Source organism: Dama dama, chromosome 20, assembly GCF_033118175.1.
Source record: "Dama dama isolate Ldn47 chromosome 20, ASM3311817v1, whole genome shotgun sequence".
NCBI lineage: Eukaryota > Metazoa > Chordata > Mammalia > Artiodactyla > Cervidae > Dama > Dama dama.
This window is the reverse complement of record NC_083700.1, coordinates 11,072,534-11,099,786: the sequence shown is the minus strand read 5'-3', so window position 1 is coordinate 11,099,786 and position 27,253 is coordinate 11,072,534. Positions and strand designations below refer to the sequence as shown.

Genomic DNA, 27,253 nt, shown 5'->3' with positions numbered 1-27,253 from the left:
TGGTTGGGCAGGGGGGTCATATTTTCTCTCTCCCTATATATGATATATATCATGTATGTTTGTATCAGCGTACAGACTATATCCTGATTTTCTCAACTGTCAGAAAAAAAAAATTCTCCTCCTAGCTTGTATCTGCTAATCCAGGATCTCATCAAGATTACTACTAAGCTACTTACTACACTGTGTAGGATGGTGTGCCCTTAACTCTAATGCTTTTGTTCTTGGAAAAGTCTACACCTAAAGATACCTCAGTTGGGCCAGAGATTCTTCCCTAAAATCCCTCTCTCTTCTTAATAAACCATGCTATAGAGTTACAGAAGACAGGAAAAGGAAAATAATTTCATTAAAACCTCAGCATCCCTATCCCATAGTATAAAAAAAAAAACTGTACTATCTTTTTATTTAGCTGGCTAGACCTCTAAGACATGGTATTATGTTGTCAAAGTAAGAATTCAGTGGCCCTGCTAAAACCTACCTTAATGACTGCAGAGAGTAGGGAGTCAGCCAGCCCAGCAAACCATACTCACCACGCCTCCCTTGTCCCCCTCCATGAACTGAATGATCTGGCAGGATGATTTCTCCCAGAGGAAGATGTGCCCACAGTCACTACCGCTCACCACAAACTCACTCTTGGGGCCATAGAAATTGACGCCTTTTACTGTAATGATAAATGAGGGAATAAACCGCATGAGAGCTGGCATCAGGCCTAAATATTTACCTCACAGGAAATTTATTCACAAATCTAAATCGGCTAAGAGCCAAAAATTTCTTTCACTTTCACAAAACAAATCAAGGGATTATGCATGTAAAATAGATAGATAGAATAAGAATCACACCAAGTCCCAGAGACTATTTATAGTCTCCCAAAGAGGTCCACGGAGCTGAGCAGTTTACCGTCCTCAGCAACAACCTCCAAGGAACAGCCACCAGCCTTACCAATGCCTCACCTGTCCCAACCTGAATGGCCCCAGCCTGCCCACTGTAAAGCAGCGCTGTCCTATGCCCTACGATTATCCTTGGTATCTGTGATTGACTGGTACCCAGTCTGTGCTTCCTGGGTCATTAGGTGACCTAAGACTGGTGGAAGTTTATGCTACAACTGCCTAAAGCACCTGAGGTGGGCTTGCTACCAAGACTGAACAACAGGACCCCACCCTCTGAAATTAGTAAGAGAATCCAGGAGTCCCAACTGCTATGTCTAGTTCCATATCAATCACAGAACTGGAACACTTCCTTCTGTATGCCCATGGACCAAGATTAAATATAGCATTCCCCCTCTCTTCTCACAGTTCAAGAGAAAAAGGAAAACTGCTCTCTCCCAGTCAACATTATAACAGACATCTGTTATGAGCACTAATAACAACCAAGAGCAGTGACTCCAACTTGTCTGTACAAGAATCAAACAGGTAGCTTTTGAAAACTCCTAATCAAGTTGTACCCTATACCAATTAAGTGTGAATGGATGGGTATGGGAGCCAGCTTCAGGTGACTTCATCTATAGCAAAGTTTAGGAACCGCAGACAGAACAAAGAAGGCCAATCGTCACAGCAAACCTGGGTGAGGTGCTATCAGCATTCCTCCTCTTATGCATCATGCAAAACAACTATTTCTTCCTCTTCCTTGAAAGTACAAGCTCACCCCCCTATTTAGGCAATTAGTCTTAGTACAACCAACTAAGGAGGGCTCTCCCAAACTCCCTAATAAGTCTTTTAATTCTCAAGTTACCTGAAATCATAAGTTTTCATATGTGTATATATATATATATATATATTTTATATAGTCAGTCTAGTTTACTTACACCCAGACCAAGTAACATCACTATCATGGTGAGAAATGCTCCTGAGCCCTCTCTCCTCTAGCACAGGAGGGCCGATGAAAACTTCAGCCCACTTAGGCTTGTCCTGTGGTGATGGGTAGCCTAACTCCTTTAGGTAACTCTTATTTGCACAACCTAAATGAGATACTGTGGCTCTTCAAATCAACAGGCTTGGGGTACAGAAACCTAGAAAGACAGCCTCACCTGTGGCGTTATTTCTGTGGCCCTTATATCTCTTAATATACTGGGCCCCATCACTGTGAGAGGAGTTGAAGAGGTAAATGTCTTCATCATTGTAGCTGGCCAGGAGCTCTGCCAAGAACAAGCACACAGCAGTGAAGGCAAAGGCTGAAAAGAGCTAGGACCAGGAGCTGGGGCTGGGGTGGGGCTTCTTGCCAGCAGTGCCCCCTCCTGACACCCAGGTATAGCGCCCATCTTACTCAGTTGGAACAGCAAGCAATTCAGGTGTCTAGGGTAGACTAGGAACACGCTGCCAACTCAGGGGTAGCAGAATGCTCAGGAAGATCATACCCATTAATTCAGGAATGAGTCAAAGGCGTAAGAACCTGCTCAAGCAAGTAGCCTGGACTTTAGGACAGGCCCTGCTACATATCGCCTGTGGCATTCTGCGAGTGCCTGGCATCTCCAAGGGTCGTGTGCTGCATCCTCCCACTGTGTGCTCACCGTCAGCGACTACTCCCCACGGCTCCACCTGGAGCTCCAGCACAGTGGTGAGCACGGGAGGGCACATGCCTCGCTGGCCCAGCAGCTCCCTAGACAGAGGGGGCATGCCAGCCTAGGAGCTGGGCCCTGCTCACGTACCTGTGCCGTCGTGGCTGTACACAAGGCAGGTGATGTTTGCTTTGGACTCACTGTTCACCTGCAATAAGGAGCAGATACTGACTGACGCCCCACCCCCCCATTATTACACCACCTTCAGGAAACAGGCTTCCTTCACACTCCCCTGTGTCTTCTCCCAGGGACTGAGAGAGAGGCAGAGAGGGGCAGAGAGGCAGACAGACAGGAGTACCACTGATGAAACCTGACCAAGATGGGGGGAGAGGGCTTTCTGCTGGTGTCTTCTGTGTGTTAGCCATTTCATACGCACATTATCTTGTTAGGCTTTACCATCATGGTACAAGGCAGTTATCTCTATCTCTGTTGGTAAGAAAACTGAGGCTAAAAGGAGGTAAGGTGACTGCCCAAAATCATAAAACTGCTAAACGGTAGAGCCAGGGATCAAATCTAGGTGTCTTTTGACTCCAAAGTCCAAGCTCTTCCCACTATGTCAGCAAGTCTGGTGGCAGGCTTGGGGTTGAGTCAGGGAAGTCTGGAGCCACTGGCCCTTCATGAATCTTACCAGGTGATGAGGGCAGAATTTCTTGAGTACTCCATTGTTTTCATTCTCGTCAATCTTCCTCTGGTCATAAATCCTACAGAAGAAGCAATGAAAATGTCAAAACTTACCAACAACCCTTGAAGAGCTGAAATTCAATGCAGTGACTAGAACGGCAGTCAGCCGGATGTCAGAACAGATAAAAGACATTCCCCAACTCGGCTTCTGGCTCAGGCTTTTCCTCAAACATCTTCTCCCACCCCTCTTCCAAACCAAAACTCTTTTATCCAGGTACTTCTCATTCAAGTAGTAATCCTAAGTTCCATTATTTTGAAGTGGCTTATCTCTTCTCTCAGCTTTTATGTCGCTTACTATTTATCTGCACTGAAATAACATTACAGATCCTTTTCTATGCATGCCGTGCAGTTCCTTACTCACGGGCAGAGACCATGCTTTTTCTACGTCAGGGGGTCCTCAATCCCTTCCTGAAATTTTATTTGGCTAGTTCTCCCCACAACTATTACAAGCTACCATTTATATCCCAAGACTCCCTCTATTCTTCCACCTTTTCCATCAAGCAGCAAACTACCCTCACCTTCCCTCATCTTTCCAATGCAAACTTTAATCATTTGTGCAACAATTTATGACACACAGATTAGGTGCCAAGTAGTATACCAGGTGCTAGAAATACAGTGAGGAACAAGCCAGATCTAGTCACTGTCCTTGCATATCACTGTCCTCTAATCTCAAGAGTCTCATCCCTCCAAGGACCTTGTTCGCTTGATTAGCCCTCTTTCCTCACCACTGTTTGCCCATTTTCTACAAATTCTCCCACTGACCTTTCCCACTCTTGCTTTTTCTGTCCCCCCACCTTCCCACCACGCCTTCAGTTAAGATTATGGAGAAGAGCAATCTGCTTTTAACATTTTCACTCCCTCACCTCCTATTCATTTCTTGATCCATTCTAATCTAGCTTTGGCTTTCAATTCACTACTGAAACTTCTCTGGCTAAAGTCATAAGTAGTCTAATCGCCAATGCCAACAAGATACTTTTTTAGGTCTTTCTCTCCTCTTTTGACATTATTCATTACTCCTTCCCTGAAACACTTTCCTTCCTTGATATCCAACCACAAGCACATGGGCTTGTGCTTCTTTGTTCATCCCTTCAATGCTAATGTTGCTCAAAGGTCTAGTCTTAAGTTCTCTGACTCTGTGTAAGGAAATTTTAAAACCTAGAGTTCAAGTATATGTGAATGCCCAAAAACTGTGCTTACATGTATTTTTCCAAGGAGATGGGATCATAGTTCTCATATTCTCAAAGAGGCCAGAGACTCAAAAGGGAGGAAGCATTCTGCACTATACTTTCTTCTGGTGATCAAATTCCATTACCAACATTTTAACTACCACCTATATGTAGATACATGTCTCTTAGATCTGTGTCTCCAGCCCACACTTGTTCTGAGTGAGGTCTACATTTATAGCCACATGCCAAATGAATGTTGTAATGGAATGCCCAAAAGTAAAAGCATTCTCCTTAAATTAAGATCGTTCAAGGTCTACCCTTTCCCCCAAATCTTTGTTAACGGCACCATCCTAAATTCAGGTGGCCAAACCAAAAATCAGGTCCCTTCTCTCCTATAATTCTTTCCTGTCAACAATTTGACTTCCTGGGTGTATTTCTTCACTATATCTGCTTTCTCCACTCTTATTCATTTTTTGCCTACATTATCTGTAGTAACCTTCTAACTGATTTCCTTGCTCATATTGTCACCAGAATTACATCTAACATGAAAAATTTAATGTAAATTCTATAATTAAATCTCTTCAGTGATTTTGTACTTTCTAGTAAATAAGGTTCAAACTGCTCAATATGGCTGCCTACCACTTCCCAAAGATCCTATACATTACACACACACACAAAGCTATGCCTCCTTGTATCCACCATGTCTCATCTTATTATCCTAAAACAACTGTGTTTCCTTTACCTGAAATATTTCCCATTTGTCTTTAATTTTCTTTTGTGAGAAAGAACAGCATAGTTAATGGTTTCCACCATATTGAAGGAGTCTGAACTGAGTTCAGATACTATGCTACTTACTAGATGAGTAATATTGGGTAAGTTACTTAATATTTTTAATCCTTATATATCTGTTTCTTCAGAATCCTCCCTGAAGGCTGAAACTGCGTCTAGTCAACTGTGTATCTAGCACAGAGCAAATGCTCAGTAAATGCTAGGTGAATAAACAAACGAATCAATGTATGTTTGTATTCTCCACAATTCATTAACAAATATTCTGCATAAACAGACTATCCAGGAAATGTTTTTTAAATGAACCAATAAAATAAAGAAGACAAGTAGGAGACTGCCATACTACCAATTACTACTCTTCAGCAAATATAGCTGCTAACAATCAGATTTGTTTCCCCTCTAAGTCTCAATCAACAGCTTTCAAATATCACTAGGTCATCATTATGTTCCCAAGTCATCAAATTAGTAAAAAAAATTTAAATTAAGTATTTAATATTTTGGTGTATGGAACAGTCTGTGTTCCTCAATATCTAAAGCTCTTTGCCCTTCTTTTATCTTCCTCTTTCTTCCGTAAGTATTTATTAAGAACCTACTATATTCTAGATATGATGCTTGAGACTAGGGGTTGGCAAATTTTTTCCTAAACAGCAAGGCAGTAATTATTTTAAGCTGGCAGGGCCATCCAGTCTCTGTCACAGTAACAAATGGCTATGGCTATGTTCCAATAAAACTTTGTTTACAAAAACAGTGTAGACTGCTAACCCCTGTGCTAGAAAGTGGTGATACAGAAATTTTTAAAAATTCTCTTATTATTTGAGCACAGGACAGAAGCTTGTCATTCAAAAAAGTTTTTGTTTTTGATTTATAATACTTTACTTTATTAAGCAGTTTTAGGTATACAACAAAACAGAGAGCCGTATAGATGTTTTCCATACACTCCCTGCCCTCACACATGTACAGCCTCTCTGATTCTAAATCACTCACCAAAATGGTAGTTTTTTAAAAAACCTACACTGATATACCATAATCACTCAAAATCTACAGTTTACTCTACATTCTATAGGCTTGGATAAATGTATAATGACATATATCCACCATTAACATCACAAGAGTATTTCCACTGCCATAAAAATCCACTGCCTATTCCTCTCTCTTGCCCCACCCCACCCCTGGCTATCACTGATCCTATTTCCACAGTTTTGCCTTTTCCAGAATGTCATACTGTTAGAACATACAGTATGAAGTCCTTATATACTGGCTTTTTTTTTCCACTCAGTAATATGCATTTAAGATTCCTCCATGTCTTTTCATGACTTGATGGCGCATTTCTTTCTAGTGGTAAATTATCTTCCATTGTCTAGATATACCACCATTTCACATACTGAAGAACATGTTGGTTGCTTCCAAAGTTTGGCAATTATGAATACAGCTATAGTCATCCATGTATAGGTTTCTGTATAGACATATGTTTTCAACTTCATTAGGTAAATACCAAGGAGCTTAACTGCTGGATCACAGGGTGCCAGTTTTGGAGACACTGTCAAACTGTCTTCCAAAGCATCTGTTATCATTTTGCACTGTATGCATCTTTCCTGATGGTCATCTTTCCATTCACTTATCTGAGTATCTTCTTAACTGAGGTGTCTCTTAAGGTCTTTAGCCCATTTTTTGACTGAGTTGTTTTTTGCTGTTGAGATTTAAGAGTTATTTATGTATTTTGGATAACAGTCCTTCATCAGATGTTCCTTTTGCAAGTATTTTCTCTCAGTCTGTGGCTTATCTTCTAATTCTCTTGAAAGATACTGTCACAGAGCAGAAGTTTTTAATTTTAATGAGATCTAACCTATCAATTTTTTCTTTCATGGATATCTTTATAATGCTATATCTAAAAAGCCACCACCATACCGAAGGTCTTCTAGGTTTTCTCCTATGTTATCTTCTAGGAGTTTTATAGCTTTGGGTTTTACTTTCAGGTGTATTATCCATTTTGAGTTAACTTTTGTGAAGGGTGTAAGGTCTATATCTAGATTCAGTTTTTATATGTGGATGTCCAGTTGTTTCAGCACCATATATTGCAAAGACTGTCTTTTCTCCATTTTTTTGCCTTTGCATCTTTGTCAAAGATAGCTCAACTATATATATATATATATATATTTTTTTTTTTTTAAATAAAGGTGTTTATTTATTTTTGTTTTGGCCATGCTCTATGGCATGTGGGATCTTAGTTCCCCGACCAGGGTTTGAACTCGTGTCTCCTGCATTGAGAGCATGGAGTCTTAACCACTGGACCACCAGGGAAGCCCCAGCTCAACTATATTTATGGGGGTCTATTTCTGGGCTCTCTATTCTGTCCCTTTGATCTATTTGTCTCTTTCACCAATACAATGCTGTCTGAATTACTGCAGCTTTATAGGAAGTCTTGAAGTTGGGTAGTATCAGGCCTCCAACTTTGTTCTTCTCCCTCGATATGGTTTTGGTTATTTTAGATCTTTATTTTCATCTCACAAACTTTAGTTTGTTGATATACATAAAATATCTTGCTGGAATTTTGACTGGAATTGCACTGAATCAACAACTCAAGTTGAGAAGAACTGACATCTCCACATTATTGAGTCTTCCTGTGCCCTTGACATTTTAAATCAAATAAAGAATAGCTTCAGCACTGTCTCAACATCCTTATTGCATTTCTCTCCACAGGCCTCCAGGTCCTCACTAACTTTAAGTCCTTCTCTTCCCTCCTCACCTCCTCTTCCTGCCATGTGCCTTTAACCTAGTGTTCTCTCAGTGTCACTGATAACAATAGGGAAGCAAAGGGACTATTTATTCACTCTGTTTTATAAATCTGGGCCGACACTAAATCCTTTAGCAATAAATTTACATGTCAACCAATCACACTGCCAAATCTATCACCACAAGGTTCATTTATCTGATATAGTCTCCTTTCCTTCACTCCTGTAAATTCTTATACCAACCCAGGCAGGATTTAGTAGCAGAGACTCAAATTGATACCACTCCTCACTTGCCTACCTTTTTTCTTTCTCCCTACCCTCCCCGCTTTTTGATCATATTCCAAAAAGCATGACTCTCTAAGGTTTCCCTTAAATGCTCCTTCACAATCCTAAACTAAAATTCAGTGTTTACGATGCAAAAGCCTTGATGATAAATAAGCGATTTCTCTGTACTCCCTTAGAGGTTTTCCCTCAGGCTAGTGAAAGCTAATAGTGCTATGATATAAAATATTCAGCAAAAATATTTTCAGATTCGTACTGTAAGGTGAACCTAAAGTTCTGTCAAAGAAAGAATCAGAAAGGAAGAATTCCAATATACTCAATGAACTGAAGAAGTGCCAGAGAAACTGAAGATGATGCGAGAAGAGCTAGGGTGTTGGAAGGGCCATCTGCTCATACGCGATCAGCTCAGTTCAGTCACTCACTCATGTCTGACTCTTTGCAACCCCATGGACAGCAGCTCGCCAGGCTTCCCTGTCCATCACCAGCTGTGCCTCAAAATCTACATGTGCTTCTGTCAAGTAAACAGCCTATTACACGCTGAGAATTTGGCACATACAAAGGGATAAAGAACACTGAGGCTGATAAAAGTCAGAAGATCTGAGTCTTTCTCCTTGTGTCAAAATACTGAAACTAATTTCCAGCCCCATTCTAACCCTCAGAAAGTATCAGTTTTGGATAAAGGCATTATCAATTGCAGTTATCAATACAGACGATGCCTCCATTTTCCTCCAAACATCAAGGTCCTTGTGGTTGAATTATCTGAATTCACAGACTTTTCAATGAATCCAGAGCTCAAGCAGGAAATCCAAACTAGAAATTTCAGTAAATGCTTTTTTGGAGGAAGTAGCACTTGAAAGTTCCAACAACTAAGCCCCCTTTTTTGATCAACAGCTTCTTATCCTTAAAAAAAAAATCTACTGCTACACATTTGCTATTGGTCAATAAAGAAAAGGAATTTAGAAGGCAATGAAAACAGGGGAAGAAGAGAGTAACAAAGTTCCCCAGTTCTCTTGCAGGGTTCTTCAATAAATTAAGATAGTTTCTCAGGGATTTCTAAACATTTAGTCTATCCCTGTGATTATTAATAAAATTAATTACAGAATACAATTATAAAAAATACCCTCTCATTTAAAAAGGAAGATCATGTGTTTCACCACTATCAGAAAAGCATAAAGTCATTTATTTTTCTATAAACCTCTCCTTCCTCCCTTTCAAACTGATGACCCCTTGGCAACTAAAAATATATACTTGAGACAGACCAACTGGGTAGGAATGGGATGTAACTGTGACAAAGGGTCAAGGAAACTAACTGCAGTCACATGTAGTCATGGACTGAATCCATAAACTCTGTTTCCCTTAGGATATGCCTCAATAGACAATGTTACAAGAAATGTTCAAAATAAAAATATCACTAAGGATAAAGAAAAGTGGTTCAGGATACTAGGAGCCAAAATCTCTCAGTTCACAATGAGAATTTCCAAGTCAAATAAATCATTTCTGAATCTGAAACCAGTATCCAAAATTTCTCGTGCATGTTAACTTACATATGAAAAATGGCGGAAAGTATTTACTAAATAGAGCACTTGCTAGTAAACCTGGGTTTACGCTAACTACTAGGTGGAGACCTTGGTCAATTCATCAAACTTCCTTAAACTTGATAATATCTGCAACATGTCAAGCCATCCCTCAGGGAATGTTAATTAGGGAACAGAATATATCACAGAAGTTTAAACTCTTTGGAAGATGGAAAAAAATCAAAGATGGTGGTTAATGGATTTCTAGGCAATTCATACCTTTCCAAAAGGGACAGCTGGTAGTACACAAAGCATCACAATCTCAAGCTCTCAAAGACACAAACAGCCACAGACTCACCTTACAAACTGGTCTCGTCCACCCACTGCAAATTGGTGGGTATTGGCAGGATTCACATAGATTGTATACAGCCCCACTTTCTTCTCCTTTTCTTTTGTCACCACCAGTTTCCTTCAAGAGCAGAAAAGTACAAACGTTATATTCTCCTAAAGATTCAGATAGTCATGGCAAGTGAGAACAGAGAGTAATGCAGACACAGCTAATAAGAAACCAAACAGATTTTCATTTGGAAAGAGAGAAAAAAGTGGTTTTGTTTGTACATTGGAACAAGAAAAGAAAAATATAATCCACCACCATATATATTTACTAAGTGCTACTTTGGAAATGGAATAAAACATGTAGTAATTTTATGGTGTTCCTCAAGAAGTATAAAATTAAACGTGTATGAAAGCATCACTTCCCAGAGTCTCAGTCTGAGTTCAGTATGATGATAACCAATCACTAAAGAGACAATACCCACATTTTCCCACCTTTTACTTACAAATATATCTTTGCAATCATCTGGGAGCAGGGAGTGAGAGGAGGATGAATCATAGGAACAGTGGACAGAAAAGACTTTAAGGTCAGAATCTATCTCCCAGATTCCAGAAAAGCATCACTTAAAACAGTTTTAAAATGCACAAAGAAAAATGGTAAGCTACAGTTAATCCAAAGGGAAACAATATTAGTGTTCCCTTATTTGAAGAAAATTAGGAGAGGAGATTCTTATGAAGATAGCTATTTTTAAGGCTGAAAATAATTTCTGAATTATTTTTCTGGTTGCACTACAAAAACCGGTGATTCTGAAGAGGGCATGGACCTCAAGGAAACCTTATAAAATTTCCATAATTTGTCCCACCTTAAGGGTGGCACTATGACTACTCTTTCCAGATTGAAGTGTCCAACCTGTCAAATATGACATCATAAGGATTAGTAAATTTATAGAGAAAAGACAGGAAAGGTATTTTTTTTTTAGTGCCAAATAATATTCTATTATCTGGGTATACCATAGTTTATCCATTCACCTACTGAAGTACAGCTTGGTTGCTTCCAAGTTTTGGCAATTATGAATAAGAGTTTTCATTTTTAATTCTAAGCTTTTGTTCATTTCTGGTACTTAGAGAAAGAACTACAATTATAACAAGTTTCTTTGTAAATGATGTTAGCATCCTCTCTACATGGTCAAAGTCACTCCAACCTAAACTGTTCTAGGCAAAGAGGAGAAATTTTATTAGCATTTAATTTTAAAATCTCTGTAGTTTTCCATTAAAAGAACAGTGTATAGAGGTCATTAAAAATAAATGTCAGTAGGGGAAAAATAAATACACACGTACCCAACCCTCAAAAACACAAGGCAGAAAACAAATCAAAAAAGAGTTTCAGGAACAAAATTAGCAACGGAGAAGAGGCAGCTCTGAGTTTTAGACAAGGAAGGAGGAATAGGAGTAGATGCTGCTCTTTTTCAGAGAACTGTCTCATTTCCTAAGCAATCTGGGTTTTTTCAGGAGAGGGTCAGACCAACATAAAGTTTACCAGGCAGAAGCGCAATGAGGACACTGAGGTGAAAGATTATGAAGCACTGGCTGCACTGTCATCTAATCCTGATGAAGAGCTCAGTCTTCCCATGTCTCCATGTGTTCACCTAAAACAAACAATTCTCTCTCCCAGTATATAGATACACAGAGTACCTTGAGCTCTCCAGGGAAAATGCAGAGGTATAAATATGATTAATAATGGTAGCAGGGGAAAAAAAAGTTTTGACACCAGAGCAAGGCAGCAGACAAAATCACATGAAACAAATTTACCAAATTTTGCCTTAAAACTTGCGGTTTTAATGAGCAGGTATGCTCTAAGAAAAAGGGAAATTATGGATCAAACCAAAGGATTCTTTTGAAGAATATCTCAAACTAGCTTCCACTGGCTAAAGGAATATCCCCCCCAAAGCTCTAAATCTAACTCTTTTCCTATGACATTAGACAATTTTACCAGCTTCCAGAGAGTCAGCTATTAATGGATACAAAAAGGAAATATCCCCCTATGTCAATCTCATACAAAAATGCCTTGCATAGAAGCAAATGTTAAGGCACCAGCTTAACATATTCTAGCTCCGACCTTCACATTCACTCCTCTGACCTCTGGTCTTTTACTAATTCAACCCCTAAAGCAAAAACTTTTTGAAGGCCCATTGTCTCTTATTTTCCCAGCTCAGAATCTGGACCTCCTCCTACTATAAGTTCGTCCTATGTTCCCCTGTTTAATTTCTATCCCATCTATTATGGCTTGCATCTAGATTCACTGGTCAACTCTCAGTCAGATTTTCTGCCTACAACATTTCATCACACATTCCATTATTTGCCAAAGTCATGTGCTCTGCCCATTACTTGAACTAGATTCCCAGTTTCTTGTGGGTTAATAGTAGTTTTCCTCTGAACCTGATTCAGAGGATCTTGTTCTGCTTCACAACTCTCTACCAGAGCAGACCAAACAAACTCCTATCATTTTTCCCATCTTTGCCCTTCCCACCCCTCTCTGGAAAACTTGCTAATGTTCCATTATTATCATAGAACCACAGAACTTTAGAATTGAAAATAACAAACATCATTCAGTTTAGGAGGTTAAATGATTTCTCAAAGCTAGATAACTACACACTAGGACTGAAGGTAGCACCTTTATCACCCAGGCCTGTTCCCTTTCCAGTAGAAATCCATTCACTCTCTCTCAACCTTCATCCTCTTGAAGTTTTACATAAATAACCAACATATCCTTTCCACAAGCCAAAAACATTTCCATCCTTTAACCAGTTATTTTAAATTCTTCCACTTTGTAGACAACTTTTTCTATACTTGTCTCTCTAAAAGTCTGATAATAATCAGCCTTAAGATTATATCACCTAATTAACATATATTTTACTTGTATGCTTTGTAAAATCAGTGATATCCCTTACTCAATATTGGTATTCACTTATAAGATTTAAGATAATTTTTAAGGGGGGAAAATATCTGTAAAGTTGAATACTCTGTGATCCCAAGGTAAACTTCCAATATGGCATATTAAATATATATATATATATATATATATATATATAATTTTTAAAACAAACAATTCAGTAAATAATCTAGATAATCTATCAACTAGGTCGTCATTAAACAAACTGTGGTACACCAATGCTACAATATACAATGTCATGGTTAAAAATGAGGCAGGCCTTGTTGGTCTGATGTAGAAATATCTCCAAAATGCATTATAATGTGAAAAAGGCAAATTGCAAGAATATAACATACATGCAAGTTTATCTATACATACAATTATCCCACATTGGAGGGGAAAGTATATACGTATATGGTAAAGATACGTAAATGTACACAAAAAGGACTGAAAAGGCACTCAAAAAAAAATTTTTTTTTTCAAACTTTTTAACAATAGTTATCAACAGCTAGAAAAGTGGGAGGCAGGGGAGGTATACATGAGGTAGCATTTACATTTTGTCCATGTCCTTCATTACTGAGTTTTTTAAAAAAGATGTATCTTATTATAAGCTCAATAAAAATGAAAAAAGTAAACTAATTAGCTACAATTTAATCAGTTATAACCACGGTGCCAGGCTTCCCTGGTGACTCAGTGGTAAAGAATTCGCCTGACAGCGCGGAGACACAGGTTTGATCCCTGATCCAGGAAGATCCCACATGCCATGGAGCAGCTAAGCCCGTCTGCCACAACTACTGAGCCTGTGCTCTGGAGCCCAGGAACCAAACTACTGGACCCTTGGACACAACTACTGAAGCCCACGTGCCATAGAGCCCGCGATCCACAACAAGAAAAACTACCAAAGAGAGAAGCCTGCACATGCAACTAGAGAGTAGCCCCACTCACTGCAACTAGAGAAAAACCAGCACAGCAATAAAGACACAGTGCCGTCAAAAAAAAACCCATGCTGCCAGACACTACGCTGAGGTATCAAACACATTGATCAATCACCCTCACAGAAACCAGAGAAAGAGAGAGAGAATGGGACTGGCTGATTATATTCACAGTGAGGCTGAAGACACTGAAGCTCAGAAAGGTTACATGGGTCACTACTAGTAACGCGCAGGTTCATACCTGACCTAGGCCTGCCTGGACACAAACAAGATGCTATGCTCTTTCTATGGCACCACAGCGAAAAGCAGACATAATTTACCCATTAGTCTCAGGTTCATGTAAAAATGAGCCATGATATGACGCGTTCTACTACAACTACCAATATTGTTAAGAATCACCATTTACTTTTTATGTTTCTATACATAACTGAAGTGAAAACTACACATGAGCATATCTCTGCTGCTGCTGCTGCTAAGTCGCTTCAGTCGTGTCCGACTCTGTGCGACTCCATAGACAGCAGCCCACCAGGCTCTGTCGTCCCTGGGATTCTCCAGGCAAGAACACTGGAGTGGGTTGCCATTTCCTTCTCCGAGCATATCTCTAAGCTGCCAGTAATGTGCTTCTTGTGGGGAAGCTTGGCGGCCCCCAAATGAACTAGAAGATCATCCAGTTATTACAGCCCACAATATAAAAAGATAACTGAACTCTGCTTTAGAAATGAAGCTAAGCTGAATAGTACTCTACTGCTGAGAAATAGATAAACAACAAAGAAGTAAGGAATTTCCCTAAACTAATCCATTTCTTATTATAAACACAAAGGAACTATTCTCTGGTTTAGTTGAGAATTATCTAGGACATGTGCAATATCTTTCAAACCTAGGACATCTGCAATACTTTCAAGGTCAAGAAATTCAAATTCTGTAAAAGTACAATTGCTATACTTACGAAGCTGGTCGGTCTTGTCTGAGGTCAATGGTGAAGACAACTGCATCTTCACCGGCAGACAGAAACGTACAGGGAGAGTCTGGTTCCAGGGCCAACTGAAAGAGAAAAAAGAGAAAGGATAAGGTTTCTAAAAGATTAAAATTAAAGGCTGTCTAGTTCATTCCTCTATATTTATGAAGGGCTGCATTTAAAATGTCTCAGCAAGACAAATATCTAGCTTTTTTTGTTGTAAAATCCCAGGAAAGAAGGTAATTTAATAAGCCCATTCTCTCTTGTGTGTGAATTACTTACAGCTTGTTTATTCTATACAAGTCAAAAGGACAGGTGATTTGCTACTTTTAAGTCTCCAGGGGATTTGAACAGTGATACCAAAGGAAAACACTGCCATTAGGGCTCATTCTCAAAATCAATTCCACACCCTCAGGTGGGGAGAGAAATGGCACCCAAGCTTCATTCTCCATAGTTTAGTTCTAAAAGTTATCTAACTAGCAGTCTTAAGAATCAAAGAAATAGGCAATTTTTACATTTCTTGAGTCATCTGGGCAAGAAAAGTTACATATTTTATACATATTCAGGTCCACCTATATATTTGTGTAGGGTTTGTAAAAAGAGAGGATCATCTTTTCATGGCATGGAAGAAAATGGTGCCTACTCTGAGACTAGGCAGCTCTTGGCTCCTCACTGCCTGCCACCATGACTATTTGGCCTATATTCCCAGCTCTAAATAGGGCTTCCAGAAATAGTGCTGTTTATGCACTGAGTGTTGTGAACAGGAAAGTTGGAGCTCTCACATACGAGAAGCCAACAGCTAGCACCTTTGAACTGTTAAAATGTTCCAAATACAGTAAGAGTAAATTTTAAACTCTTGGGAGGCAAAGGGGACCTCAAGGATCTCCAAACCAACCATGGCTCAGCTTAGGAGTCAAGGATAATCAGGTGACTGCTGCATGTGCAAGATTTAGAGATCTCTCAAATACTTGCCTTCTGAGAAGTTCAGGGAGACTGCTTTTTCTCCAGTCTTATCTACAAGTCTCAGGAGTGAAAGAAGTGATGCAGGCGTGCATAACCAAGGGGACACAGTGGACAGAAACCCTGGCGGGCCTGGCCGAGACCCGCAGAGGAGCTGAGGCGTGCAGCCTCCGGGACGAGGGCCCCCTCACCTTGTGGGACGCCCCCTTGTGCTGGGCCACGCGCTTTGTGTTCTTGCAGCACTGCGTAGCTGACAACTCTGCCACCCGAACCTGTCCATCACGGGCACACATGGCCAGGGTGGAGTCACCACTGTTAGGAAGGAACTTGGCCTGGAGGGTAATTAAAAAAACAGGACAAGAGAAAGTGAAGTGAATTTGAGAGGTAAAAACGTGATGACAACCCCAAATCATCCCCTTTTGCTATACAACAGCTGGAAACTTAGACCTCCTGTTCTCACACAGCTGGCTTAAGTCCAATTTCTTCCGAGGGTTAAAGGAGAAAAGAAAGGATTTCTAATATAAGAGCATTTCTGTTGATTCTGGAAGGCAGAACTGGTATAGGATAAGTACTCAGGTGAACTAGGACTAACCCAGTAAGAAAGAAAGGTAAGGGAAAAACAGAGAAGAATCTTCCTTGGTTCAAGAAGTCAACAAAAATTTGCTACAAAGATAAAGGAAACCAAAGGGGATATTGGGGAAGGAAAGAGAACATGCTTAGGGATAAATGTCTAGTACTATACGATGGATGGGCTGATAAGTAAAACTTCCAGAGAATAAAAATGTTACCTTTATCTATCAATGGTTTATTAAGTACCAGGCACGGTTCTAACTGCTTAGCTTCTACTGTTATTTAATCTTCATAACCCTGTATGTTTTTAGTCCTATATTAAAGGCAAATAAACTGAAAGACAGAGGTTAAATAAACTTGCCCACAATCACACAGCTAGTTAAGGGTTTGGGCCAAGATTTAAACTCAGCAGTCTGGTTCAAGAGTCTCTGTTCTTACATTATTATGCCTCCAAGCACGGCATTTAGGGCCTTCCTGATGATTTCCAAACACTCTTCCTATCATAATGAGGCTTCTAACAGTTTCTGTGCTCAAGCAAACAAAAGTTTACCATGGGTCTTTCAGTGTATTTAACTCTTCTAGGTCATTATGGGAGCCAAGGTATGACCAACTCCTGATATCTAATTCCTACCACAACTATCACTCTTACTCCAGCAGCAGCTCGAGTCTATCTAACTCATGCCCGATTTTCTCAATTGCCAGTCTGTTCCCTTGCCTCACCTGGAAGACATTGCTCTTGTGGCCGCTCTCAAAGTCCAATACTGGCTGCCGCCGCACCCAGTCCCAAACCACCACTTTCAGGTCATCGCTGCCACTGGCCAGCCAGGTGCCGCGTTGGTTAAAGTGCAGAGTATTGACACAGCCAGTATGGCCTTCAAGCCCATGCTGCAGGCGGAAACGCTGCACAAAGACTCTTGCCCCACAAGCCTCATACACAAAGCGGGCACTTGAACCCAGCTCCCGCTCCCGAAGGGCAGGAAGGGCTTGCCAGCGAGGTCGGGGCAGGGCTGATGTCTCTGAGGACACCCAGTCTTCCAGGGCCCGCTCATCGTCTGATGAGTCCTGGTCACGATTGGCCCGCTTGCGCTGCACACGACGACGAGGGTGCTCTTCCTCCTCCTCTTCCTCCTCCTCCTCCTCCTCTGAGCGGTCATGGACTTGGCTCTCATCATTGATGGAGTAATGACCGGTGTCCTCCATGCTGTCAGAGTCCTTGTCTTCACCTGAGCTCTCTGTATCTGTGCCTCGACTCTCTGTGCTGGTGCGGTTGGGGCCACCATCATCCCCGGTCAAGCTCAAGCTCAGGTCTGAAGCCTCCACTTCAATGCCTGAGGATGTCTCCCTCCCCTCCTCAGCACCAGACATCTCCTCTGGACTGCTAGACAGGCTTCCTGCATGTTAGTAAGGAATGGGTAGGTGAGGGGGCAAAATAAGGAAATAAGATAGTGACCAGAAGGATTTCCTCTCCATAGTCTAAAAAAATCATCACATCATGAGACCCATACATCAACACTGGTCAAAAATGTTTTCATTACAAACGCTCCTAAAGAGTACTTTCTAAGAGGGAATCCCGAAAAGATTAAGGCCAGAGATGCACACAAAGAACTGCAGCACACACAAATGAGAACTGTAGGACAACCAAAGACTATAATAAATTCTAAAGAAGCAAAGCATTGGCAGGTTTTATTAAAGTATGCCTGAGTCTAACTACCTTAGGCTTTGTTTTGCTAGATGGGCATCCATTAGTTTTAGCAATTAAGCTGAACATAAGGAAAAAGAATAGCCATCCCCAGCATGAGTTGGCTCGAAAAGAAAAGTTCATCACATTCTAGGTCTGCCATACTGGTAGTTATAAAATAACTGGGTCACTAAGCAATATAATTCCCAACAGTCAGACACTGAATTCTCCTATCTGACACCCAAAGTATATACCAGTGAACACTCAGATAATGTTCTGGAGCCCACAGGGCTACAACTTCCAAACTAAGGTCAAGATGTAAAGAAAGGAGAGAGCAAATGAGAATTTTAAACACTGCTTATGGCCTCCTTTCCTCAGATGACTACAAATTTTATCTTGCCAGAAGTAAAGGCTATTAGGAAAGTCTGACCAGCTGTGTGTGACTCTGGGATAAGCTATTCAACTCCACTACCACACTGATGGTTTAAGGATTCAAAGTGGGTGTATCTTCTTGCTTAGTCATCTGGATAAGAGCAGTAATTTCTGAAGCTCTCTGAAGCAATGAAATCTCTTTTCAATGAACTCTTAGACAAAGTCTATTATGGAAAACAGATAAACACATATGTCTTTGGTTCAAGCAGTGACGAAAGGTTGGAAGACACATAAACATCTGTTTTCAAAAAGCACTTCAGCTAAGAGCACAGTGTGAGAAAGACTGGGAACTGGGAGGAGGCCAAGTGCAGCGTTCTGCTCCTAAGGACCACATGTGCTAAGGCTCCTGTGTGCAGGGAGGAAGACTAGTAAGTGTGGCTTCTGAAATGAAACTGGGTTTGAGATTGGGAGTGGTGAGAAGGGATAAAATTTCACACCCTTCACTTCTGTGGAGAAGAAAAAAATAATACATCAAACCTCCTAGCACATGTTGTTAAAATTATGATTAACAAACAAAGATGACTTTGGGGGTCTTACCACTTTAAGATAAGGGCCAGAGCATATCACAAGCTCAGTAAGAGGACCCTAACAGTCAATGACCAGATACAGCTAAGAGTTGGCAATTTTTTTCTATAAAACACCTGATAATAAAAATTTTAGGCTTCATGGGCACAAGCACTCAACTCCATGTTGTAGCACAAAAGCAACCATAAGTACTATTTAAATAAATGGGGCATGACTGAATTCCAATAAACTACAAAAATAGCAGCCTGCAGGCCATAATTTGCAATCCCTGATCTAGCTAATGGCCAAACTCCAATTCTCTATCTCAAACCCCTCTAGAGTCCTGTGTCTTTCAACTAAGCCCAGTGAAAAATCTTAATCACTCTCCTTTACAGAAAATAAATGAGCAGCAGTGGTAAGAAAGGAACAAAAGGGATAGAAAAACAGCATGTTGAAAGTCTCCCCTTTCCTTCCTCAACACTTCATTGCTCTACCAATTACATCAACTAGAATTTAGCCTATAATCTTAACCTACAAGGTGCTAAGGAATACTGGACTCTGTGCTGCCCAACTATTCTGAAGGACTTTCTCTAGTTTGGAAGTTTGCTCCGAGCTGATGCACTGGTCAAATGACCCAGGGGTAGCTATATTCTATTAGAATGTTGATATTCTGCCTTCAAATATGTCCTAGACCCAATAATTTAATAGTCTTCCCTAAGAAAAAGAAAAGAAGAAAAAGAAAGAAAGAAAAAAAGCCCTAATCCCAGTTATTTATAACTATCTCTCATCTAATCTATTGAACTATGATCTACCATGGAAAGAGACCTCTCCTTACAACTGGGAAGTCGTGCCTTCCCAACAACTACCTTGGTTCCACCACCAATTAGATCATCTTTTCCTCCTTTATTAACAGCATCTCCTAGGTTTTGTCCACCCTTACAAACTTTCAGAATTCCAAACCACTTTACCTCTTAGAGGCACAACTCTATTACTGATCTTCTGAAAACAATCAAGATAATAGTTGAAGGAACAAAAGTACCAGAAACAAAAAGGTGTTTCCTATGTACTTCCAACACTCAAAACAACACAAGAAGAGTTCACTCCCTCCCTTAAAATCCAGGTCTCCACTCTCTTTGCAGTCGACAGCAAAAATTGCTTCACCTTCATTTTGGTCCCTTACCATTAGCTAAGTCTGTTTTGCCATCTGTGCTGCTCCCTTTGCTGGACATCTTGAATGATATTTACTGTAGCCAGCCTGGATTGAGAAGAGGAAGAAAATGAAGAAATTAGGAAACAATCTGGAAAAGATGATAAAAGGCACCAGGAGATTTAGCAATGTACAGCCTTTGTTATTTTTATAAAAATGATTTTTTGGTGTGTGCTCAAGAGGGTTTCTCAGTTGCTGAAAATTATGTCAGATATTATCCCATGTCTAAATTCCATAAAGGGACGTATCTTTGGGAGGCCAACTCCCATCTCTTTACCTTAACAAGTAACTGGCAGTGATTTTTCAGATGGGGGAGGAGGAACTGAAATAAATCCTGGAACAGCAGGTCTGTATCAAGTGACAGGTATTGCAAGCAAGCAGTCTTAATACAAAAAAAGTTAGCTCCAGCACTACCCACTTAGGCAAAAATCTTGTTGTAAATAATCTCGTATGTATCCACAAAGTCTATAAAACATCTGTCTTCACAACATGAAGAGGAGGGTCAGAATGAGTATCTTTTTACATACAAAACAGCCGAGATGGAAGAAACTGAGCTCTTGGGATAACACCTTGAGCTTTACAGCCATTCAGATGCTTAGTTTCAAACTTACAGGCACACACACAAACTAAGGATCATAAAAAACACAGTCAAATTAGAACCCAGGAGCACCCTACCCCTAAAAAAAAGCCTAAAAGTTTTTCTTTCCCTTACAACTAACTAGTCAGTCAGTCATCAAATGCAAAGCTGGAGAAGAAAAGAGCAACATTTCCATTAAAACCATCTCAGTCCATTTCATAAAATGGCAAACACTATTTCACCTATTTCCACCAACTTTCACCAGATTTGTCTGTTTAGCGAGGCCCTAACTAGGAACTGGGGTACCTAACTTTATTCCTTTTATATCCCTTTAAAACAGTCATTATTTTTTCAGGGCCTCACTCCCACCTCAAGCAAATTCCAAAGAGCAAAGAATATTATTCAGACCAGAATTCTGTTAAGCCCTTTCAGTGCCTTGGACAAAAGGCAGTGGTAAAAGACAAAGTATGATTATGATTCCAGTCCTTGTACCCAGGCACACTGGCCTCTAATCTTTCAACAGCCCTTTCATTCCCATAACAATTATCCCAGAAGCAGCCCCATCCTTATCCTTACCCCCTACTCTCTCTACAGAAATCCAAGTTGCTTCAAAGAAAAAAAAAAAAGTATCCTCTGCCAAGAGACAGCTGCCCAAAACTTGCTCACATTAGGCCAGGATGAGGCAGTAGAAATAATCCAAGAGCAGGACTGAGGCTGAATTTGAAGGAGGGACACCTGGAAGGGTGATGATGAAAGACAATGTCAACAAAAAACAGATCTGTGAAGCCACATAAAGAAAAACAGAAGAGCTATTTGCAGAGCAGGCTGTTTTATTCCTCCTACTTCAATGATATATTTTTGTACAGTGTTCTCCTCACACAGCACTTGGTTTTTCCTCTCAGTTGTCCCTGTGTATATTCTTTGGTAACTCAGCAGTATCTTCTTCCCCACCTAGGGCTTAAATTAATTATATTAATTGCAAAAGTCTATGGAGCAGGGAAAAATTGTTGTACTACTTTAAGATTAAAACCTAAGGTCATCGACGTACCTTATGGTCAACTGCTAACAGAGCTGTTTTTTCATCTCAAGAATCAAAACTGTCAACCACACCATACGTCCCACCTCACTAATATCCACTCCTAGAAAAGCATTAAAGCAGTTCCAGAGACCCTTATCTCAAAACTCAATCTCATCAACTTCTACAGAAGCCCAGAGTGCCTGAACTTCAGTCTCATAATGGCTCTAGAAAACATTTGCTGGGCTGGAGGAGCCAAATGCCTAATGCTTACCTAGCTCTGAGAACCACTTCTCAGAAAAGGAGAGCCGTGGAGTTCAAACTATACCCAGAAGTTGCAGAGAACATCTGCCTTTTGGGAAACTGGTTTAAGGTTTTTACAAGGAGGGATCTTTTCTTTGAAGAAAAAAGCTGACAGAATTTATTCCTAAATTCAGAAACAGAACATAGTCTACGTCAACTCTGTTTAATCACTGAGCTGATAGCTTCTAAAGGTCACATTTTAGGGGCCACAGAGTCCAGTGAAACTAGTCACAGGCTGAAAATTAGAAGTGCAGGATTCTAGTACTAGCTACGTTTATTAAGAAACTTTGTGACATGACTTTGGATATGCTGCTTCATCTTCTCTGGGCTTCATTTTCTTCTTTTGTAAAATAGTAATTACAGAGATGGTACAGTTAAGCAGAATTATACGTTAAAACTTCTGCAGAGGATGTTCTTAGAGAAGTGATCTCAAAACTGATTATGAACTTCTATCAGTGAAAACTCTGCGCATGAACCCACATTTGATCAATTCACATTAATTATTGAGCTTGATTTTTCTAGAAAAAATTAAAAATTTCAATATTCTTTCCCTATACACCACTGGATCATCTTCCATACCCCAGGTGAATTGAAGTGACAGTCAGTCGCGTCCGACTCTTTATGACCCCATGGATTATACAGTCCATCAAATTCTCCAGGCCAGAATGCTGGAGTGAGTAGCCTTTCCCTTCTCCAGGGGATGTTCCCAACCCAGGGATTGAACCCAGGTCTCCCACATTGCAGGCGGATTCTTTACCAGCTGAGCCATCAGGGAAGCGCTCCATACCCCATGGGGTACATATAGTCCATTCTGGGGGACTGCTTCTCTAAAAAGCCAAGAAATGATGACAGTGATAAAACTACAATTACTTTTGGGATGAGTTGTTATTATATAACTGTCTGTCAAAATGAAACTTAAAAACATCTCAGCACTATGGCAGAAATTAGAGTAAGTGCCCAAATTAAAGCAGGCTAAAGTCCTATGACTGTTCCCTAGGTCTTAAGCATATGAGTCACTCTAGAATTTCTACCATCACCAAAAAATGCAATCTTATTTTACAATCTGAGTTTAGGGACCATATCTGACCCAAACGTAAATTACTTTTATTCTTTAATGCACTCCATTCCCAACAAATGCACTGTTTTTACCTTGATCATTTTCCATGTAAAATCCAGTCCGAGTCTGGAAGCACTCACTGCCCCAGGTAGCTGGGGGGGTTAACTAGACCAGCTCTACTGCCTGTACGCTAAAAATAACCATAACCCCTGCCAAAGTGAAGGTTAAAGAGTAAACTATTGGGGGATGGTGAAAAAGACCCAGGTATCATTTCAATTTCTACCTAAAAAATTCTAATGACTGAGATTTCTCCTGTCTTAAAAAGGCCTTAAATTTTTTATCAAGTACATGATAAAACATTAGCTAAAAATCAAGAAGAGGGGGAGTTAATACAGGATGTAAGAGTAGTCTGCGGAAGAAGCACCAAACATCTCTTGTTTAAAACCACTGGGGCTGCTTTCTTATCCTAACACTGATGCAAGAGTTATACAAGAGACCAGGTATATTAGAACAACAGGACATCCAAATGTAAAAAAAGAAACTCGATTTGTACACTGAACGATATACAAAAACTAACTCAAAATGAATCATAGACCTAAATGTAAAAGCTAAAACAATACAACTTCCAGAAAACAAAGTAGATAATCTTTGTGACATCAGGGTAGGCAAATATTTCTTAAGACAGGGCAAAAAAGCACAAACCATGAAAGAAAAAGTTAATTAACTGGATATATCAAAATTAAAAATCTACTCTTCAAGAGACACTGTTAAAAAATGAAAAGACAAGCTATGGACTGGAAGAAAATATCTGCAAAAGACATATTTGACAACGGGAACATAGTTACAGAGTCTCACATCTAAATAACAATCACTTGAAAGAGATGATCAATATTATGAGTCACCAGGAAAATACAAATTAAAACCACAATGAGAATCCTCTACACACCTATTAAAATAGCTGAAATTTTAAAAATAATAATACTGAAAGTTTTCTTTATGAAGTGCTAACAAAGGGTAGAGTAACTCAACTCTTACACACAGCTCAGAAAAATGTAAAATGGTAGTTAGTTGCTTTGGAAAATGGTTGGTTTGGCAGTTTTTTTTAATAAAGTTAAACATACACTTACCATACAACCCAGGAATCCTACCCAGGTACGTACTAAAGAAAAATGAAACTAAGAATGAAAAGATCCATCTAAAAATATAAATGTAAATGTTTTAAGAGACTTTACTTAGATCCATCAAAAACTAAAAAGTGTTTTTCAGCTAGGTCATGGATAAACAAATCATGGTCCACCACACAATAGGCTACTTCTGAGCAATACAAAGATTGAACTACTGATACACATAACAACATGAATGGATCCCAAATGTGCTATGCTATGTGAAAGAAGCAAGACTCAGTTATGTAATATTACTTCATTTATAGGACATTCTGGAAAAGATAAACTGCAGGGACAGAGAGTCATTGCTGGGATTTGGGAAGAAGGAACTAACAACAAACAGGCATGAGAAAACATTTTGGAAAGGCGAAAATGTTCTGTGCCTTCATCACAGTGGTGTTACATGACTATGCATTTGTTAGAACTCATAGGATAGGTCAATAAAATAAAGGGTAAATTTTACTGTATGTAAATTATCAATCAATCTGGCCAGAAAAGAGAAAGGGGGGGAGGGGGAGGAGATTCATGTAAAGTGTGAAATGACAAGATACAACCCAACAATTAAAAATACTAGACTCTCGAGCCCGTGGTTATTAACAGAAGCTACCTAATAGTGGTCAATAGGTCACAATAAATGAGAGCAAAATGTCAGGTCTTCTTGTCTGAAAATTAAGACATGGAATAATTTTTGTTGCAAACAAAGCTGCCTTATCAGAACCCCATTAAAGGTAAGATAAATCCTGAACTCATAAAAGTCTTCAATCCTACTGTCTAGGTGACAACTAAGAATATCAGAAACTTAAAGTAGTCCAAAGTAGTTACAGTAGTTGTGCTATTAATTTGTATACATATGCCTTCTACCTTTTTGAAATTTCTCTCTGAAGTTCACTTTAATCCCTTTGGAGTCTAGGGTCTAAGGAAAATGGTCTGATAACTCTACTCTACCTCAGTTTCAACTTCTAAATAGTATTACTGTTCCTGATCTCTTTACTAAGACCCGAACTTAGGTTCAGTGAGTTCTCTTGAGTTACATAATCCCAACATTCTCTTGGGTCCATCCAGCTGTCTCATTTGGCATGTCTCATTCTGCAACTTAAGTTCCCAACTCTCTTACATAGACACTCACGTTTAAAAGAGACAAGGCCTCAGAATTTCCTCTGAAGGTGAAAGGTGACGGTAGAAACTACTTCAATTATTAGTAAGACAGATATCTGAGAGCCACACAATCCCTGGTTCCTCTTGGGAGGACAGATGTCCCATACCACTCATGACTGAACAGCTGTCAGGGTTGATCTCCACCCAAAGTACAAATTTGCTTTTCAGTCTTGGATCCCTACAGTCCATCTGGAATCAACCAGCACTACTTTCTCCACACCTAGTTTTTGTTTTCAAACTGAAATGACTCATTTAAATTCATTCTCCTTACCTTACTACTCTTCTGCTTTACAACAAACACTTCTCCAAGTCAACCTTCCCAACGCCAGATGCCAGCCCGACTCTAACAGTACAGTGTTTATTAATCAGACAGAGAACCTTAGGCACTGAAATTCAAAGAATGACCCCAACGAAGCTGAAACTCATACTATATAAAACATGTTTATAAGGGGGCAAGCCTTTAGTTCTGGGCTACTCTCTATTAAAGTAGTTGGAGGTGTTATTAATAAATACACTATACTATAAGCTGGAATGAGGAGCAGAAACTATAAATGTTTCTGGGATCAGGGAAATTAATCTCTATTCCTATCCTGCAGAAGAAGCAACAGCACTGGGTAACCATACAGTAGCTCAAGCCTCCCTTTTTAACCTAAATTATAGGCCTCTGGCACCACCCAGTGGCCCATTTGTACTGAGACATGCTAGTAATGCAACAATGTACAAGGCAAGACAGAAGCTACAAATACAAACAAGGCAGCCATAACACCTTTTGTAGCCAATAATCGATTAGGAACAACAGGTATACAACTATGATGTAAGAGACACAAGTGTCAGTACCATTAAATAAAAAAAAAGGAAATTCCATGGTGGTCCAGTGGTTAGGACTTTGCTCTTTCACTACCATAGCCCAGCTTCAATTCCTGGTTGGGGAACTAAAATCCCACAAGCCCCTTGGTGCAGCCAAAAAATGGAAAAAAAAAAAAAAGAAAGAAAAAGACAAGATAAATAGAATATTGTCATAATTCAACAGAATAAGGATTATATTCAGTTTCAGGGAGAAATAGTTCATTAGTTAAGAAGAGTGTGTGTGTGTGTGTGTGTGTGTGTGTGTGTGTGTGTGTGGCATCAGGAAGATTTGGTTAGAATAATATGATGGACAGAAAAGGGAGAAACAAGTTTAAAAGACTTCCCTGGTAGCACAATAGAAAAGTGAGTGAGTGAGTGTGTGTGTGTTAGGCATCAGGAAGATTTGGTTAAGAATAGTAAGTGGAAGAGCGTGCGTGTGTGTGTGTGTGTGTGTGTGTCATCAGGAAATTTTGGTTAAGAATAATAAGATGGACAGAAAAGGGAGAAACAAATTTAAAACCTATCAAAGGACTTCCCTGGTAGCACAGTGGATAAGAATCAGCCTGCCCTGCTATCCAAGTCTACAAGCAATAAATGCTGGAGAGGATGTGGAGAAAAGGGAACCCTCTTACACTGTTGGTGGGAATGCAAACTAGTACAGCCACTCTGGAGAACAGTGTGGAGATTCCTTAAAAAACTGGAAATAGAACTGCCAGATGACCCAGCAATCCCACTCCTGGGCATACAGACCGAAGATCTGAAAGAGATCTGAAAGAGATACGTGCACTCCAATGTTCATCGCAGCACTGTTTATAATAGCCAGGACATGGAAGCAACCTAGATGCCCATCAGCAGACGAATGGATAAGGAAGCTGTGGTACATATACACCATGGAATATTACTCAGCCATTAAAAAGAATTCATTTGAATC

The 27,253-nt window shown here is 39.9% G+C and overlaps 1 protein-coding gene across 8 annotated transcripts in view; it reads right to left on the bottom strand.

The window, feature by feature from the left end:
• The window catches only part of DCAF8 (DDB1 and CUL4 associated factor 8), a 41,170-nt gene that overhangs the window by 6,228 nt on the left and 7,689 nt on the right, over nt 1–27,253 (bottom strand). For 5 of the 8 annotated variants that reach the window (XR_009688999.1, XM_061120396.1, XM_061120400.1 and 2 more), the window contains 9 exons: nt 20,180–20,254; nt 17,106–17,776; nt 16,007–16,147; nt 14,847–14,941; nt 10,065–10,175; nt 3,177–3,249; nt 2,639–2,696; nt 2,021–2,128; nt 528–658 (listed from right to left, as the gene is read on the bottom strand). Coding sequence is in view for 7 of the 8 variants with exons in the window: in XM_061120396.1 (XP_060976379.1) it covers nt 528–658; nt 2,021–2,128; nt 2,639–2,696; nt 3,177–3,249; nt 10,065–10,175; nt 14,847–14,941; nt 16,007–16,147; nt 17,106–17,776; nt 20,180–20,228 (1,437 nt within the window). In the remaining variant the exon portion in view is untranslated. The remainder of the gene's footprint in view (nt 1–527; nt 659–2,020; nt 2,129–2,638; nt 2,697–3,176; nt 3,250–10,064; nt 10,176–14,846; nt 14,942–16,006; nt 16,148–17,105; nt 17,777–20,179; nt 20,255–27,253) is intronic. The other 3 variants (XM_061120401.1, XM_061120402.1, XM_061120403.1) reach the window with 1 other exon arrangement.